Here is an 18,671-nt window from a genome sequence, read left to right on the forward strand (position 1 = left end):
GGTGCTTTGTTTCTTTCTGTGAATGTCATGAGAGGTATGGATAATGAGAAAACTGAAGCACAGTGATGGCATGATTTATCTGGGTGCCAACTTTATGCCTGACTGCAGATCTGGGCATTTTCAGATAGACGATGTGCTTAACCTTTTCTTCAGACGCGACATAAATCTGAGAATCAGTAGTGACGGTTACAATGTGTTTTTCCTTACAACACCACTTTACAGGCCGGGCAGCTGAAAGGTCTTGGTCAAACTCAAGTGCTGCTAATGTCCTTATTTGGCATAATGCTCTATGGATGTGCTTTAGGGCGTTAGTTTTGCCAGATCGCATCAGTAGAACTGCAAGTTTAACTGTGGAGACATTCATTGCAGCTGAAGCCTGAGTCCATTTATTGTCTTCGTGGTATTTAGCTTAATGTCTGTCAAAGTTAAATCTGACATGATGGGGTCAAAATGAATGTGGCCGTGCTACAAACATAATTTATTTTATTTGGATAGGCGTTTAAAGAGTTGCCTGAAATAGCATTTTAAAAATGATCTTAAAGTGACTCATTGACTTAATTGGTTTTCATTTGTTTTATTGCATGTATAAATATGGGTTTTTGGGGAAGGGCTTCTGTATTGGCTTCAAAATCAAGACAGCAATCGTTCTGCCTAGCCAAAGCAAAAGCAGTGTACCACTTTTGTGATAAGGACATCAGTACTTTGGTTTGACCACAAAACTTTTAAACGTCTGTTCTATTTGGAGGATATTCAAGTTCATCTCCAATGTGCAATCTTGCTTTGGTTTTGTTTTTCTCTTGTAACATGATGCATGTGCTCAGTCGCTTACTCGCCACCTAGCTGTTCATAGCAGGTTTTCTCACTTTTTCACAATCTTTGGCTCGATCGCTGGAGAAATATTTTTTACATCTTGAGAGGAGGCATCTACATTAGTCCACTATGGCTCTTCGATAGTGTCTTTAAAAAGCTACTGGGCTGTTCTCCATGAGATACGTCCAGAATAACTACATAGAACTTGCAATGATAATAAGCATGTGTTGCTGTACCAGACGAAGACTAAAAATAACACTGTAGAGCAAAATATTGCAATACTAAGGCTATGAACTCACAGATTAAATACATTGTGTTTGTTTCTTGTCGGGCTGAAACAAACTATTATTTTCATAATCAATAAACCTGCCACTTGGTTGATTGATTAACTGTCCACAGAATATCAGAAAATAGTTAATGTCTATCACAATTTCCTAAAGCACAGGGTATCATCTTTACACAGCTTGTTTTGTACGACCAATCATCCAAACCCCCAAACTATTCAGATCACAATCACATTAGATGAAGAAAGGCAGCGAATCCTCACAATTGGGACGCTGGAACTTGAGAGTTTGTTATTTTTGCTTGAAAAATTACTTAAATTAATAATTGGTTGCAATTGTGCAATGGTTCATTTACTACGTTCCATCCCAGATTAAAGGCATACATCAAGAGAATATAATGCTGTTGTTATTAAATATTTAGACTAAATTAAATATAATGCATAATAATATTCTTTTCAAAAGTGTGTCATTTTAAATGTTTTCTCTCTGCACAGAAGAAAGAGTTGTAGTCCACCACTCGTGCATCACTGAATCTACCACAGTTTGTTATTATCGGTAATGTACCAAACCATCAAAGAAAATGAGATCATTTACTCTGCATAGCTAACTTTGCACAACATACAAATATAGTTTTCAGGAAATTGCAAACTAGACAATATGATTTGAATTTAGGTTTATGACAGATATTATTGTGTATGCAGTTAACAACCTGCTAACAAGAGTGTGACAGCTCACAGTGATGACTTAACTCTTGCAGAGAACATCTCACACCGTTGTCCTACATGTGCTGCACCCTAATGATTTAACTATGATGTGTTTCTGTGAATGTTCCACTTATTAGGATACCTCCTGAAATGAAGTGTAGTGTTTTGCTTTATCCCTTCTCTTATTCAAACTGGCAGGTGCTTGACCTCTCGCACTTGGACTGAATGTCTGACAGCTGTAAAATAAATAAATAAATAAATCATACACTGAGGCTGTCCTTTCAAAATGTTGTTGAACGTAGCACAGCTCCACACAGACGAGCACTTCAAACAAAGTATGAGTGGTTGCTTCTCTTCATATCACAGAGAATAGGAGAAATTGATTGGAACTGGGAGGCTTAGGACTGGATTTTCCTCAACCATAATATTTTTTCTTTAACAACTGCAGCTTAAATTTAGATTTTTTTCTGGCTTTGTTTTTTATTTCTTTGTCCAAATCCTATCGAGTGGTGCTTCAGGTTTTTCCTTGAGTAAAAAGTTGATATTGTTGTGGGGAGGGAGAAAGGACTTTTTTTCATGTGTGCAGGAATGTAGATTTCTTCCCCCCGTGAAATCCTAATTGTGCCTTGGAGGGCTGGTAGGGTATCTCTGCTCGGCTCAGCTCAACAGGATTTGTGTCTGTGTATGTTAGAGTATGTCTCTTAGCTTGAATGCGGATATAACCCTTTCATTGCACAAGCTGCTGATTTTTCATTTTTGCCGATAGGCTGATCCTGTGCATCCGTAGCTTTTTTGTGGAAGACATTGAAAGTTTTTGTTTAGCAAGCTTCCATATTACATTTTCTTTTTGCCTTTAAATATTTGGTATTTGTTAAGAGTTAATGCAGATAACAAGTGGACCTCTTTCTGTGGATCAACCGTATTTGAAAAATAAGCTCCTGAGAGCAGGTCTGGTCAATAGTATATGGTCAGATTGAGAATATATCTCAGGTCAAAACTATGTCTGTCCCATGTGCTTGTTGAATTATTGCTGTGCATTTATCTATGCAAATCCAGGATAAGATCCTATCTGCCTGCAGCGACATATCCCCCTGGATTTGGTCTATGTGAGTTAGGCAGGTTATGGTTGACAGTCAAAAAGGAATTGCAACAACATATATGCGAAGATTATTGCTGTAGTCATTAATTGTTGCTTGAAAGGGGATTAGGATTACCAGTCCTATAGAACACCCTAACACCTGTCCTTCCTCATATCTAACAATGTGACTTCAGTTTTCCTTATTTCAGTATCAGTTCAAGTTGGCAAAATAAAAAAGGCTGATTTATTCAAATGAATCATCAACGCTGGAAATGATTCAATATGTGCCACATTCAGATGGGTGATATATTATTCCCTTGGGGAGAGGCAAAGATGGAGCTGTGGAGCTGTTTTATTTGTGCTGTCTTTATCAGTGTGTCAGGCAGAGAGGCTGAGCTTGTTCTCTATGAATGGACGAGCCCTTGAACCATAAACCTGTACCTCCTCTGATAACAGTTTTTGCATTGTGATGTAAGTGCCATTCTCTGTGATGTCCTCTCTGACAGCGCTAAATATATCAACATACACAAAATGATCTGTCAGACGAATTATTTTATTTCAACCAGTTCTCCAAACTAAGGATTTTCAGTGCTGCGTGCCTTTTTGGAGACATATTGTGGATTTCGTTAGGGATTCAAAGCAAAGCGCAGCATTGTGGTTGCAATCCACCGAGCTTTGCTATTCATGCTCTTAACGTTTTGCCTGTAGGTGAAACATTTTACTGTACTTCTTCTTCGTCTTCCTTCGTCTGTATATGATTCAATGCTATTTCTACTGCTGGGACCTCAGACTGCTCTGACGTCTGAGATTGCCACATCTTCTAAGGTGATAAGAGTGCTCCCTGAATTACTCAGAGCCCGTGTGATGACATGGCCCTGATTGTCAGACGGGTGGGCTGGTGACACTGGAACACAGACGGTGCTTGTCTGTTTGAAATATTCTGTTTCAAGCTTCCAAGCCCTGGGCAGTCCTCTCTCCCAGTCTCCCAACACCCAGCGTCGCCCACTGAAACAAGACTCTTCCATACTGGAAAATCTGGCCCTGTCAACTGGCAGTCTTGACTAGGTTCAGCCCACACGCCAAGCACCCCCCCCCACCACCACTTCCACCCCTTAATAGGCACTAGAGTTTGCCACCCCATGTAGATGCCTTTTGGTAGCCATCCATGGATGGCGTCAATAGCATCTTCCTACACAACAGTGACTGAACGGAGGGCACAAGAAAATGTGGGAATAATTTACACTTTCTCACTGTACTACCATCAGAAACCATAATTAATCATGATAGAAAAAATGTGGAAGCCATCTTGGCTGGTGAAACACACAGTGCCTGTGAACAGGCCTGACACCTTTAACAGCTCTGATGGCCAAATAGGAATGGGTGTCAGAGTGCTTACAACTAAGCTCCCTTCATGGCAGCACGTATCCCATCGTCTTCAGAATTGTCTGCTGCATGATGGTTCTTCATGAAGTGTAACTGTTGTGAGCCTTTCATATATTTCATTTAAATAAAGTGCACTTATCGACAGTCTTGAGTCATGTGGCGGGATGTGTCAAAATAGGCAATTATTCTACTATTAAAATAAAAAAAAGACAAAGATAATTTAGCTCCAGCTTTCACTCGTCTCATTCCAAATAAAAAGACAATTGGGTTCCATAAGAACGAAACAGCTGCCAAAATAAAATGTGATGACCCAGATAAAGTTAATGTTTAGAAGACATGTTAAATATGAGCTTTTAGTGTTTACAGCTTTGAAATCTCATGTCATGCACTGTGTAAACTTGCTGTTCTCAGTTGCACATACAGTACAATAAGCAAAACATCCACTAATCCCAACAGATCTTTATTATTTTCCTCCCCTTTTCTCCAAATTCCCTTTAGTGCTTTTAGAATCAAAATAGTTGATTTAGATTTCCATATCTTGGTGAAGTAATTAGAATGTGCTCACCATTAACTTTTATAGGCTGCACTTGGTGGTAAAATAGCAGATCCATGTTTTGCAGTGTGTGACATGCTTGACGGGCTAATTATGGATATGAGTCCAGTGCTGTAATTTGCCCTGTTTGACTGTGTTGTGTTCTCAGCAGCCAAACTACATGACAAAAATATTTCCCTCTTGCCTCATTTAGCACGGGCTGGATCTGAGGATCATATCCCAGCGCCTGGCTACATGTTACTTCAGAGTACCTGTTAGTGGTAGTTACTGTGTTTGAGCATGTGCATTTGCAGAAATGCTTTCATGGCAGTGAGTAGGTGTATGTGTGTAAAGCCACCACTAGAAAGTGTTGAAAGCCTCAGCTAGCAAGATCGCATCCAGGGTGACTAATAAGCTTAACATGAGCACGGCTGTGTTCGCAAGCATGGTGCGGTGAAAGAAGTCTTCAATGTTGAGAGAAATGCAGAAATGGCTCCCTAGGCTGCTACTAATTCCTTCACCCCCCTCAAGCTTCAATCAGACTGTGAACCATCTTACTGTTAGCTATGGCTTCGCAGCAGTTCCAAACTGCACCACGAAAGTACAAGGCTACACAAACAGAGTTCAGGACAGACTGCATTCAAACATGTCTAGAGTTAATCAGAGAGCTGTTTATTTGTGGCTTTACAGGCAAAAATAAATGGATGTTTTTTGCAAGTGACAGAGGACATTTAGGTTGAATGTGCAGAATCTATAAGCTATAAATAATATTGCCTGGTCTCGTCTTAGCTGCCGTCTTCTGTTAATTTGACTGAAATGTAGCATTGTAGTGCATGTTTTTATGTTCAAACAAAAAATGTGTTAATGTGATTATGTAATTATGTAAACTTGTGCTTCATATTCCACCGTGGTTCCTCTTGAACCGCTGCCTCCTCATGCTGTAGCTCACTCCTCTGTTTGGCTACCTAGCAGGGATCCAGTAGCTGTTTTGTCTTTAGACCTAGACTATGCATCTCTATCCACATGTGACTTTCCTTTGACCATGTGGCTCCTCGAAGTGTGGATTTATAAGCCACTTCACACTCCACTCCTGTGTGGGAGGCAGGCTGAGTTAAAAATAGGCAGGTTTGGAGGTAGTGAGCAGCCCGCACTGTGTGAGGCGCTTAAGAACACTCTGAGGAGTATTGGCATTCGCTTTGCATATCATTTATATGTGTCAATAATCAATCTGAATTTTAAACCAGTAACTGTAGTTGTTATAGGCTCTTGTGAATTTCTCCAAATCATCTTGTATAATGGTCACAGAAGCATCAATAGCACTCAAGTTGCACCAAAGAGGCAAGAATCACTGAGACTGTGTGTTATGGAGTTTAATAATAAATGGGTTCTGCTGAATTACAACATTACAAGATATCAAGTAGCTTCAATTAGAAAACAGCTTTGTGAATGTACAGTGTATGTTAATAATATTTACAAATATATAAAGGGGCTTTCTAGTGGTCTAGTATTTTTCGTAATGCCGGAGGACTTGCTAGAGACAGATTTAAAAAATGTCAAAGTGGAGTGGAGGCTGAGATATCTTGACTTTTGGTCCCTAGTCAACTGTGTCTTCTAGAAATTCCTTTTATATAGTATTAATTTGTTGTGTTAAATATGTTTAGAGGGAAATGTAGCTGCTGCCTGGATTTTGCTTAGTGTTACCATTTTTACCAGTAAAGGAAGTGCTACGATTTTGTACCGCACTCAACTCAGGGAGGTGGTCGGGGTTGATGATGGGCATACAAAGTGCAGGACTGTGACACTGGAGGCTGGGGTCAGTATCCTGACTACCTTGTGTGTTTGGGTTTAGGCATCAAAAGCACTTTTGGGAAAGTTTCAGTTAAATGTTAACGAGGTAAACAAGTCACTCTTGAACCAAGACCTTGATCTTTCCCTCAACTTAACCAAGTGCTTTGTGTGCCTAAACATAACTTTAAAGGTACCCGGTGGATGTTATGGCCACTAGTAGCACTACAGAGCAATTATTTTACGAGTGGGCCCTGTTGTAATGTGCATGCGCACACAGGCGCTGGATTCGCATCCCGCGTTCAGTTTGTCCGATGATTGACAGTAGGTGGCGGTAATGGTCCAACAGCAAAGGCAGTGTAGAAGAACAATGCTAGCAAGGAAACATGGATGTCAACAATGCACACTTTGAAAAAAAAATGTCTTTGAAAATGTTTTATGAAGAGAAAAGCTTAAGGATACACATAACTTTTGTTTGTTTACAAGAAAACTCAGCAAGATATTGTTTGACAAGGTTCCCCAAAATTCACAGCTTTTTCCTCACCCAATTCCTCTGTGGCAGACTGCTGATGTGCCCTTTATGGCTGCCTATGATGGAGGTTTTATAATGCTGCTTGCAGTGAGGAACAATGAGGTTTCAAAGCTTCTGCCGATGAGAGGTGGGGGGGCAGCTGTTATTAATGACAACGAGGACCCTCTCACCTGTAAGGTTGGTGACCTTCTATCTCCATCTCATCTTTGGGTCTATGCCCCCCCCCCCCCCCCCCACTCTCTGGTCAGGATTCAATTACTGCTACCTGGTTGACTCTTGACCTCCTCTACACCAGGATGAACCTCGTCTCCTGACCCCGACAGTGGCACCACTGTTAACCTTCCCCATCACTCGCTCTTCTGCCCCTCTCGCTGCTATCCTGCCTCCGAAAGGAGACCTTATTACTTTGTCCTTAGTATCAAAGTCCACACATCTGTGAATTCACTTGATACTAGATTATATATTCAGTTTAATTAAAAATCTTTTTTAATACTGTTTGGCTACAAAAACAATGAAATGATAGCTGAGATTTTCTGAATCATCTGAAAAATGTGCTAGTACATTCGTGTTTTAGAGTTTCTATTTTTCTGTATTTGCAGATCGATCTTTCAACCTTGCTCTAAGCTGCAGTCGATGGTTGTTAAGCCATCGCCGTCTCTTAATCACAACACAGATACCTGTTAATTACCAAACGAGTTCAAGTGTTTTTGCTACTTAAACAGGGATTTGAGATCGATGCGTTGCTTTGCCCTGGGTCGAGCTGTGAGCACAGTTGACCATTTAATGAATCATTGTGGGTTCTGTGCGCAGAGGCTGAAGGAGATGAAGAACAGGGAGGATAAAGCAATGGGTTTATTAATAGGCAGCTGCACGGACGACACTGTTTGGTATTGGGTCAGGGATAAAGCATGAACTTGTAAACTCACAGAGGGGCCTCTCCTCCCTCCCTCCCTCCCTCCCTCTCGCTAACTCACTCTCGCCCTTCGTGGTGTCATCAGTTAGCAGAGCGGGGCTCGATAGCCCAGGCAGCTCTATGAGAGCAGCGATTAGACATCTCTCTGATTCTCATCCCCAGCAGAGTTCACTCAAAGGTAAGCCAGTAGTTTACATCCTCAGAGACTCTTCCTCTGCCTCTGTTCTTCGCCATCTTCTGTTTTGCAAATACTGTATCTGTTCGATGCTATTGTCATGGAGTGGGAGTTTCATGTCATCTCTTGAAAATACAACAATATCAAATTTCTATAATTTCTATCATATATAATCATTATGAGGTATTGAGTTCATGTATTCTGCAAATAACTCCCTCCCTTTCTCTGTAGGTGTCACTGAAGAGAGCACCTCCCTCTTTCCTCTCTACCACTGACCAGTAGCCGTGACAGAGACGCCCAGTCGGCCGCAGGGTTTATTCCAGCCGCCTGGCGTCTGAGGTGTGGTCCCAGTGGGCCGTTTTGCTGTGATCACAGCAGGCAGTGGGAGGTTAATCCCAAGAGAATGCAGGCTCACTCTCCCCCACCTCCAGCCTGCACCCTGGAGCCTCACATCCCCTCCTGTGTAATGGCCCGATGGAGCTCTGCGGTCTGTGGCCGACACCTACCCAGATTTCACTTCTGCTCTGAGCTCTTGGATTTTTATGACATTTTTAAAGTCCTGTAGATACAGAGCATAACAGAGTAGGCAGATGACCTCTCACCTCTTTTACAATAATCTAAATGAAGTAGATAAAATAGATTAAACACAGGAACAATTAAAACAATTTGAAGTCTTTACATAACAGCTTTGTATGTCCTCCAAAATACAAAAAAATAGCTGTCATCAGTGATAGATTTGATTAGCTGCAGTGTAAAAGCAAATCTAAATTTCAAATGTTAAGTTTCCTCATTAGTATTAGTGATTAATACTAATAACATATTTTTGGAAAATGTGTGCCTTCCAGTATCCCGCTATGAGAATTAGCCCTGTTAAAACATGTTCTGATATACATTTAGTTTTGTTCGAGCCCTGATAAATTATTTCAGATGGCAGAATATGCATCTGTTTTTCCCTGGAGTCTTTCACACATATCTGTGCGTAATTAATGTGGATTTTGACAGATGGAGAAAAAAAATGTCCTTGTAAGAGAGAAGGGTACATGCCACAATGTGTGAAGTGCAAGCATGGAGGGAGCCTCTTGTATTATTTGCTGCCCGTGCCAGCTGGACCAGCCAGATTCTTACAGGTAGAAATTCAAGCACTAAGTGTGTGCAGAAGTCATTGAAATTCAGTGCCCACCATAAATAGGCCATGTTTCTGTTGTTACAGTTGGAAATTAATGTGAAATGTTCTTAATGTTGTTCTAAATTTGGCTTTGGGAAAACTAAGCCTCGTCCTATACAGTGTATCTCCATCCATGGTAACTTTCGTGAAATATCCAATAAAGTGCTATTCCTTTCAATGATAATTGTGACTGGAGGTCATTTTTAATTTATATGCTTAAATTGCCTTTTAGTGTGTGTGTGTGTGTGTGTGTGTGGTCTGAAACCATGTTATTTTTGAATACATCAGGGCCTGACTTAAATATTAGTGTAACTACATTATCACAGTGTCTTTGCCTGGTAGCAAACATGTACAAATGAGGATTACAACTCTTCAGAAGGCAACAGGTCATGGTTGGTAAGCTGCCCGGGGGGGTCACTGATATAGAGTCACTTTTGACAGGCTGTGGAGGAGGCTCTATTGTTGCTGGTGTGTCTGGATGTTACCTGCAGGCACTATCGCTGAGACTACAGTATTATCCTATTATTAGGCTTAGTTGTTTACGCTTATTACTGCTTGTCAGGTAGGCAGAGAATCCTTCTGAAAATGAGCATCTGCAGAAAAATACATGACTACTTCTTTATCTCGCTCAAGTACATCGGCTTACGATAATTTTCAGAGGCCTTTAAGAATGTCTTGATAGGACACAACAAACAGAAATGTAAGGTTTATGTTTACGTGCGAGCATTTGATTCTATGAAATGTTTCTCGCCACAGACAACGCTGTTTGGCAGTCGGTGTAAGGATGTAAGAAACGCTGCATCTGTTTTATATGTATTAAAGCTGATATCATTATGGTGTTGCTTCAGTTGAAAGTACATCTATAGTAAGAGGACATCATGGATTGAAACAGACTCGATTAATGTCTCTGTTTGTAGAGGAAGTGAACAAAATAAAAAAAGCCCATCATATGGTCTGGCAGATTTTGGGCACAGGACCAGGGATGACAAATGTGCTCTCGCAATAATTCAATCTGCTCTCATAATTCTCTAACTTTTAGGGACAGACAGAATGAAAATTTTCCGGCAGTTAAGCCGCCAAGTCAACGTCCAATAACTGTGATCAAGTGTTAGTTAAGATGCTTTTTCTCTCACTTTATCTATTGACAGATTGAGGGGTACAAAGATACTGGGTAAGTGGCAGAAAGTTACTGTGAATATGTTAACGAGAGGATTTGGTATCGGATCCAAAATGTTGTCATTTTATTGATGTCACAGTAATGATATTAAGTTTAAGGAATAACAGAGAAGAGACAGAGCTGTACTTTTGCTAAAAGAATGAGTGTACTGCAGTGGGTGATTAGCACGGCTACAGAACATATTCTCATGTTGTTGCCTTTTTCTAACAATATCATTGTCATGTCATTATTTTCTTCTAAGCAACATTTTAGCCTTGACAGCTGAAGTAAGACTGTGTTAAGATTGTGTGTCGAGCCAACAAAAGGCAAACCCAACCTTCTGGTATGAACTGCTTTGTGTACTCAGTCGACAAATCGAGTGACTGCGTAAAAAACAACACAAATTTTATGAATAGAATAAAATTTACACTTTGCAGAAAGAAAGTAAAGTGAAATATTTAAACCAAGTATTGTTAGCTGCAGAGATGGCTGTCAAGCCTTGGGCAATGTGATGCACAAACAGCACATGGCTGCATTTAGAAAGGGAAAGGGATCAGGTACCGCTGTTACTGGAACTGCCTCTGGGCCATTCACAACGTGTGTGGTATTGTAATAAAACACTTTGTCTGTATTAAACGTAATAATATATGAGTCTCCTTCTGTTTGCAGAAAAAGAGGTATGTTCTGGTGATGGTTGATCCCGATGCTCCGAGCCGCACCAAACCAACATCTGCTCACTGGAGGCACTGGCTGGTCGTGGACGTACAGGTACAGGAAGTCTTCAATAACCTCTGCTCTCACTTAAAAACAGCCTCGTGTGTTTTGGTGATGGCGACACAAACAGCATTTTTTTATTGGATTAGGAACTCATATGGCACAAATTTATGAAGTAGTGTTTGGATTTTTTTTTTCTTGAAAATTGTGCATTTTCATAATCTCGGGGTCTCACTTGGCATGTCTTGTGTTTACATCTGCACTGGGGCCCGATCGCAAGGCTGAAAAATTATGAATGGTTTTTAAGCCTAACTTGGTGAAAAAAAGGATGCCAAGTTCAAAAAATGTTAATTTTTCATATCATGTATCTTGTGCAATAAATGCCTGTGACAAAAGTGTGGGAGTAAGTCTTTCTAAATGGCTGTGAAAGTTTGCAAGGGCCTGTCAGCAGCAATTTCCCTCTGCTGCAGAGAGCCTGGGACGTGTCAATGCAGGCGTGTGAGACTGAGATTGAGGAGAGCAGCATGCGAGGCGCACACTCTTTCTCCCATAGAGCTCCAGTCCCTCAGCTCCCCCTCCAGTGGAGAGATCTTGGCAGAGTGTCCTCCCTTCATCTGTTCCCCCAGGCAGAGCAGCTCCCCCAATGATCCACACTTCTCCATATTTTACACCCCCGAAATGGGCACAGCTCCGATCCCCTTATTTCTCTTCATATTTCACTCCTTTTTATCCATTCGTTTGTGTGTTTTCACAGTCTTGCATTCTAACGCCAAATGCGTGTTGAGTTGTTGATTGCCTCAAATATTTGGAGGTTTGCAGACATTTTATAATCCCGCGGGAACCGGGAGATCAACCCAGTAGATTAAGACTAGTGGTCTGAAAAACAACCACACAAAGACGCTCCAGCGATGTATCACTGCTACCGTTTCATTTTATAAGGCGTACTTGTGCACTAAGTAAATGCCACATTGATTCAAAGATCCAAATGTGATGTATCTGGGATACATATTTCAGTAAACCTTTCAATGGGTATAAATTCAGAATTTTGTGATTCAGCTCATCGGTGCTGCGCTTTAGAGATGATTTATGCAACCACTTTTCCTGCTTGCCTGGAAGAATCTGTGGATATTTACCTCATATCACTCTCATACATCAATGATATACAGGAAAAACACGCAATTTCCACTTTATAAAATTGCATTAGGCATCACCTTTGCTTCTTATTTTTAAGCCCATGAAGTCTATCTGGCCGTGTGACCAGCTGTGAATAAACAAATGTCTTTCAAGTGCTCAGACAGACCACATTCTCTCTAACAATTCAATTTCCTGTCACTTGTGTGGGTGTTGACCTGCATTGCCCATGTAGGGATTGGCCAATGTGACGGGATGTTTTTCTGATTGTGACTGGTGGTTGGTCAGAAGGGTTAATGAGCCTTTTGAGTGATGCCAACCTGTAGTGGGAGGTGTTTAATTGACCAGGGTGGCTAGGTGACATCACACAACCTCAGCTTTGTTTTTTCAAGTGTCGATGTGAATGTGTTGGATTTTGTTTCACTGATTTTGACAGCAGTGTAGGTCAATTTATGAAGTAATGCGTGTATAAAATTCAGTAAAACAGACTAAACTAGTGATCAAATATGATTGAGAAATGCTTCATTTGTTCTCTGTAATTTAGAGAGTGAAGTCCTGTAAAATAACATGTTTGGCATTTAAATGGCTGTTTCGGGCAATGTGTTTGATGGCAGATTGTTTTGTAAAGCAATGTAGTTTCTTTAGCTGAAGTCACAGGTCATGCTTTCAAATGTCAAATGGATCAGTGCTGTGATTCTCACTCGTCAAACAGCACGAGCTGCAGCAGCCATATTCTTTTCATATATATTCATTAGTCCAAGGTCGTGCAGTCTTGCCCTAGTTTGTAGACGTTTCCATAATTAGTGTGTATTCTTTATCCGGAGCCACAGCTGTGAAGGTAAAAGATTTCCTTAATTCAGCCGAGAGTGAAGTGAGGTCAGGCTGGACTGAGCATCACGGCGCCATAGATTTACACAGATTCTTCAGCCGAGGTCTCATTAGAGAAGCGATGTAACAGAACAAGGACACAGTGGACTACCTCGTGTATTACAGACCCATCACTCACCTTGTTTTGAGCCGCATTATGTAGCCAGCTCTTCACATATCCGAACATGTGCTGAAGATCTCCTTACAATGTGTCAGCCATGCCAAAACACTCTTGATACATTAAATAACATAACTAACTCACTAACTATATCTTTCTCTTAGGTTTATCTAAATACGTCAACTAGTCATGAAAGGTGTCAAATCTTTGATTTAACTGGCTGTATCATTTATCGCATCATTACTTTTGACTGCCAAGAACAATATACTCCATAACATAAGCGCAAACTGTGTGGCTGGGTGTCTTGTCTTCTCCCACCAGCTGTCCAGTTTCTTTTAGAGCTCACATTATTAGATGTATGTGCATTTTCGTCGCAACTGCCCATTTTCAATGACCCCCAAGCTGCAGAAGCAGTAATTTAGAATCTTCTGCAACATACTCTGTGTTTTACATCAATTATGGACAATTACCAAAATAACCATCAACAGATTGTTGTCTAGCTGTCTAAGTCTATTCCAGATTGTGAGCCTCTCCCTCCCTCTCGCTGCTCTCCCAGAGTCTAAATCAATGCAGATGTTCCGGTATGGTCTCGCAGCGATAATTACTGTAACAAGCAAGTCATTAGTATGTGAATAGAGGCAGCTTATATAAATACAGCACTGGGTGTTACTTTTACTCGTTAATACTTATTCTCTCATTATAGTTTTGGGTTTGTGAGTCAACATGATGCAATATGAACAGTTGAAGCTCTTTCCTGCTCTGAGAAAAGCCAAGGTGTTCATTATCGCTGTAAAATCCCATTTAAACGGCAATAGCCTTAGGTTTTCATGGATTTTTTTCTTACTTTTTTATAATGTATGAAGTTTGTCTGCTGAGGGTTTGTCTCCATGAAAGGTGTTAGTTGTCTGAAATACTTTTTCTATACTAATGTTGTGCAGAAAAGTTAACACCAGGATGATTATTGAATTTTCTGTGTCTCAAATTATTATTATTTTTTGTAAAATGATTCTATAAAAAATCAATTGTGCAAATATTTATGCTCTATGTATATATCCACCAGAAGCAAAAGCATTAAGGCTATCAGCTGCGTTGTACTTTGATTGGATAGCAGTTTTCTTATCGACAAGTTAACACGAGACACATTTTAAACAAGACAAGAGATTCGTGACCCATCCTGATCTGTTCAGGCTGTGGTCATTCAGTTAGTGTAATTTTTTATTTCCACATTCCCTTCAATAAGGTCTTTGGATTGGAAGCCATCATATGTTTGTTAACTTCCTCTCCCTGGCTAATTGAGGGCCAGTTGGCCAGTTCAGCACATAGCGTGCTCTGCTCATTATTATGGTGCATGAGGGATGTGCATGCTTTAACATCCATCTCTGTTGTAGCAGCTCCCAAAGAGGGACAGAGCCTGTGTTCTGCTGCTGGTCAGGCAAATACAAACAGTGAAGTATTGTGACTGTACCAGACCAGCTGGCTTTGTGTTTGTGAATTCTGCGGCCTGCAGAGATCGTCTGCTCCACACCTCAAGATGTCCTTTAACTGCAAACAAGCAAGCAGTTACACGCCTATTAGGCGTGTAACTGCTTGCTTCATTTCATTCAAGAAGGGATAACTCTGGTGTTATTTTGTCTCTCTGTTATGATCAACCACTCAAAAAAGATATTTTCCTGCCAACATGTACTGTTTGTGTAACTTTCATTAACATGAAGAAGTATTGTGTGTCAATCAATGTAATGATATGGCTCTTTTATTAGCATTTCATATTTTGGGGAACAGCAAAAGTTCATGTCACAGAGGAATAAGCTATATCAGTTTGTGGTTGCACAGACAATACTTGCTAGTAGGATTAATTAGTTTAGTTCAGGTCTTTCCATTGAGATTGTTTCATAATACCAGTAACATAAAGATAAAAGTAACACCCAGCTTATCTTTAAAAAGGGCAGGCAGAGCAGTCAAATATAGTACTTTGTCTTGTCACAGAAACATTTCTGCATAGACACTGAGGGACTAGACTAGTCGTTATCTTGTTACAGTTGATGAAGCTTGTTGGTCACAAATCATCAGTATCTGAGCAGCAGCAAATGATGACTTAGAGTTTGTTTTAGCAAAATACCTATCCAATATTGCAAATAAACATACACAATTGTATTGTTCTTTATCCTGTAATTATCCCTACTGTGGTATGTTACGATTTGAGCGTTTATTTTTGACAGACAGCTGCCCCCATATGGAAGCCAAAAACAATTTCCCAAAGGCCAGGCGAACCATAGCTAGCTTCTTTGTGAGAACAAAGAACCATTGGTATTATTCATAATTAAACTCTTATTGTGTACTCTGCTGAATATTTCCATTCTTCTGCCTCTCTGCTGCTCACTCTCGTTTCCCCTCTCGGTGCTTTGCACCTCGTGCTGGGAACATCTGTCTGGCGTCAGAGTGGAGCCTGGCTGTGCAGATTGGAGCAGGTAGAGGAGCACATTGTAGCCCAGCTAATGATGAGAGTGTCTGCCCTCTCTCTTGGAGGAGACGCAAGCTGCTGCTTCACGCTCGCTCACTCCACTCATACGCCCAGGGAAACAGATTTCCAAACATATGCAGTATGTTTTTAATCCAGTTGAGCACTTCATTTCCCAGCAAACACAAATAACCTTACGGGACATCCATATCTTATGACAAGGGGGTGGGCGCAAAGGAATTGAACAATTTTCCTTTTTAATGTGATTTTTTTTTTTCCTCCAAAGTTGCTAAACATTCTCATAACCCAGGTTAACAGTTTGCTTGTTTATGGTTTCACAAACTTTTACACAGAAGTGCCTCCTGGCTCCAAGTCATATGAAGCAACTTTATCCAATATAAACTCCACTCCGTGCACCTGTTGTCATCCTTTGTTTAAACTTAAACTGACAGCATAAACACATGTTCTTTGTGTGAGGTGCCTTAAAGAATTTGAAAAGATTGTTGTCAATAATATACTGTATATGTGAGAGGTAAACTAAGCACCTGTTTACTGTACGTGATTAAGAGTTGTGCCAGAACTTAAATGTTTTAGGTTTTAAGACCAAGAAGTCACGTTTTATCTTGTACTGTACATTTTGTATTGCAGTTTGACCCTGATACAGTTTACATGCAGGTCATTCATCTTTTTTTCATGACTATCTGAAACCTCCCTTGGTACAAGTCAACAATAGCCCTTAACATGGAGGCCCAGCTGGAGGTGCTTAACATTTAGAGCAGTGCTCATCCTGCTGTCAGCTACAGCCAGACAAATGTCAGAGGTGGTACTACATGGAGTTCAGCTTTTGGAAGTCTCTCCTCACAGCCTCTCAGCCAGATTAGGATGCTAGTGTTTGGCTTTTTTAGCTGTGGCTTGGCTTTTTCTTTTTAGCTTTGGGAGTGTGACCTTTTCTAAGGTTGTACTCTTTCACGTGTGTGTGTCTGGATGTGCGCGCTGTCGACATGCATGGCTTTGTGTGCATGCGTGAAAGAGCTTTAAAGAGGCTAACAGAATATGAACCAGTGATTTGTGGGACATGCCCACTTCATACCTGTCACTGTGGCTGTGTCCCTATCGCTCTGCTACACCTGCACCTGTGTACTGCACAAACAGCCTGTAATAATGCTATTGATCTTCTCTGACTTGCAGCTTATTAACAAACAGGTTCTTCTTCAGTGTGGGCTGCTGCTCTCACTGTTCTCCACCACCTAAAGGGAGAATTACATAAGAATCCTCCGCTCAGTTGTCAGCTCCATCCCCCGTTCACATACAACAAACACGCACACACGCACACACGTACACACGCACACACACACACACACACACACACACACACACAGCAAACACTGTAGCTGATAACCTACCAAGCCTCTTGCCATCTCTATAACAACTGACCTCCCTGCTGTGGTTGCCGTGGTGAGATGATTGAGGAGGTTTCACTGCATGAAGAACGTGAGCTGCTATGGTTTCCTATCAGAAGTCGTGAATGCTGTTTGGGCAGCGAGGGAATAATTATCCATAAGTTATACTTTTCACATGTTGCCTAATAGTTTTTTCCTAGAAAACTTAACTCATTGATTTTACCACATGAATTTAGTCTCTTTAGATTCATATTTATTTTATTTAAGGAGGTAGGCCTACTGTGTGTCAGTGTGCTCCATTAATTTCTAGCCTGCACACTGTCCTGGATACATCACCATTACTCTCCAAGAAAACAAGGACTACCTGGAAAGCCCTCTTTGATCCAGTCTGTCACACTATAGCCTAGTAGGGGAAAAAAACAGGACAGATTGGACCTTCTCCATGCAAATGCAGTTTAGAAACCAGTAGCTCTGCACACATAAAGGCGCTTCTTTTAATATGTGCCCCCTTTCTTCACACCCACGACCATTGTGTATAAAATCCTGTTTTTCCTGAAAAGATTTCTAGTCGCAGCCGCAGACAATGTTCCCCCACACAAGCTGTCGTCTTTGTCATACCCCCCCCCCTCCTCCCCTCCACTTCAGTCAGTAAAGCAGGATCTCTGGCAGTCCGCCCCGCGTGCGAATTCATGTGTTTCAGGGTACAGGTGGGGGGCTTGCCGGAGTCTGCCTACCTGTTCCCCTGTAAACTGGTCAATTTTGACTGACGTGGACGGGGGGGGGCATGGAAACCAGAAGGGGGGAGAGAGGGGCGGGTAAATGAACAAATGTCAGGGTTAGTGGGGGGTTAGTGGGGGGTTGCTGGGGCCGCGGCTGTGGAAAATGCTTCCTCTCAGGGGTGTCTCCTGATAGGGTACAGTGAAGGGGAGTGAGGCATGCTGATAAAAACAACTCACTAACAATTATGCTCACCTAAAATAGCCCTTACTTAAGTATATAGCATGCTTGCCAGTTAATTGTACACAAAAACAAAGACTTCACAAAAGACCTCCTGCAGCCAATGTATTTTCTTGTATTTTGGCATGATAATTAAGTGTGACAGCTATGAATGCAAAGTTGGCAGATATTATAGTGGCCTGTCTAACTCCACGTACTGATTAATACTGTTTTTATTCCAAAAGTTATACTAAACTATAAAATTAGAAAACTGCAATACAGTGCACAGAACTATATTGTATAATGAACAAATGATTAGAACTGGCGTGACAGCTAGTTTGTGTATAATGAAATGAAGATCACTCACATACCAGAAACAGTGCAGCTGGAATCTACTATGATTTTATAAATATACTAAAAAGCGTGTCCATCGTTGCTACCAAAGGTAGGTGATGGAGGATTGACAATTATCTGTAGATGATTGCAAATAGCAATTGTGGAACAGAGCTCTGTTTTATGAATATTAAATAATA

At 40.9% G+C, this 18,671-nt stretch overlaps 1 protein-coding gene across 1 annotated transcript in view; it reads left to right on the forward strand.

Annotated features, from left to right (window-relative positions):
- Positions 1 to 18,671, forward strand: part of LOC139284515 (phosphatidylethanolamine-binding protein 4) — a 47,343-nt gene that overhangs the window by 9,827 nt on the left and 18,845 nt on the right. The window contains exon 4 of the mRNA XM_070904813.1: positions 11,187 to 11,285. Within this exon, the coding sequence (XP_070760914.1) occupies positions 11,187 to 11,285 (99 nt within the window). The remainder of the gene's footprint in view (positions 1 to 11,186; positions 11,286 to 18,671) is intronic.

Source organism: Enoplosus armatus, chromosome 4 (genome assembly GCF_043641665.1).
Source record: "Enoplosus armatus isolate fEnoArm2 chromosome 4, fEnoArm2.hap1, whole genome shotgun sequence".
Taxonomy (NCBI): Eukaryota; Metazoa; Chordata; class Actinopteri; order Centrarchiformes; family Enoplosidae; genus Enoplosus; species Enoplosus armatus.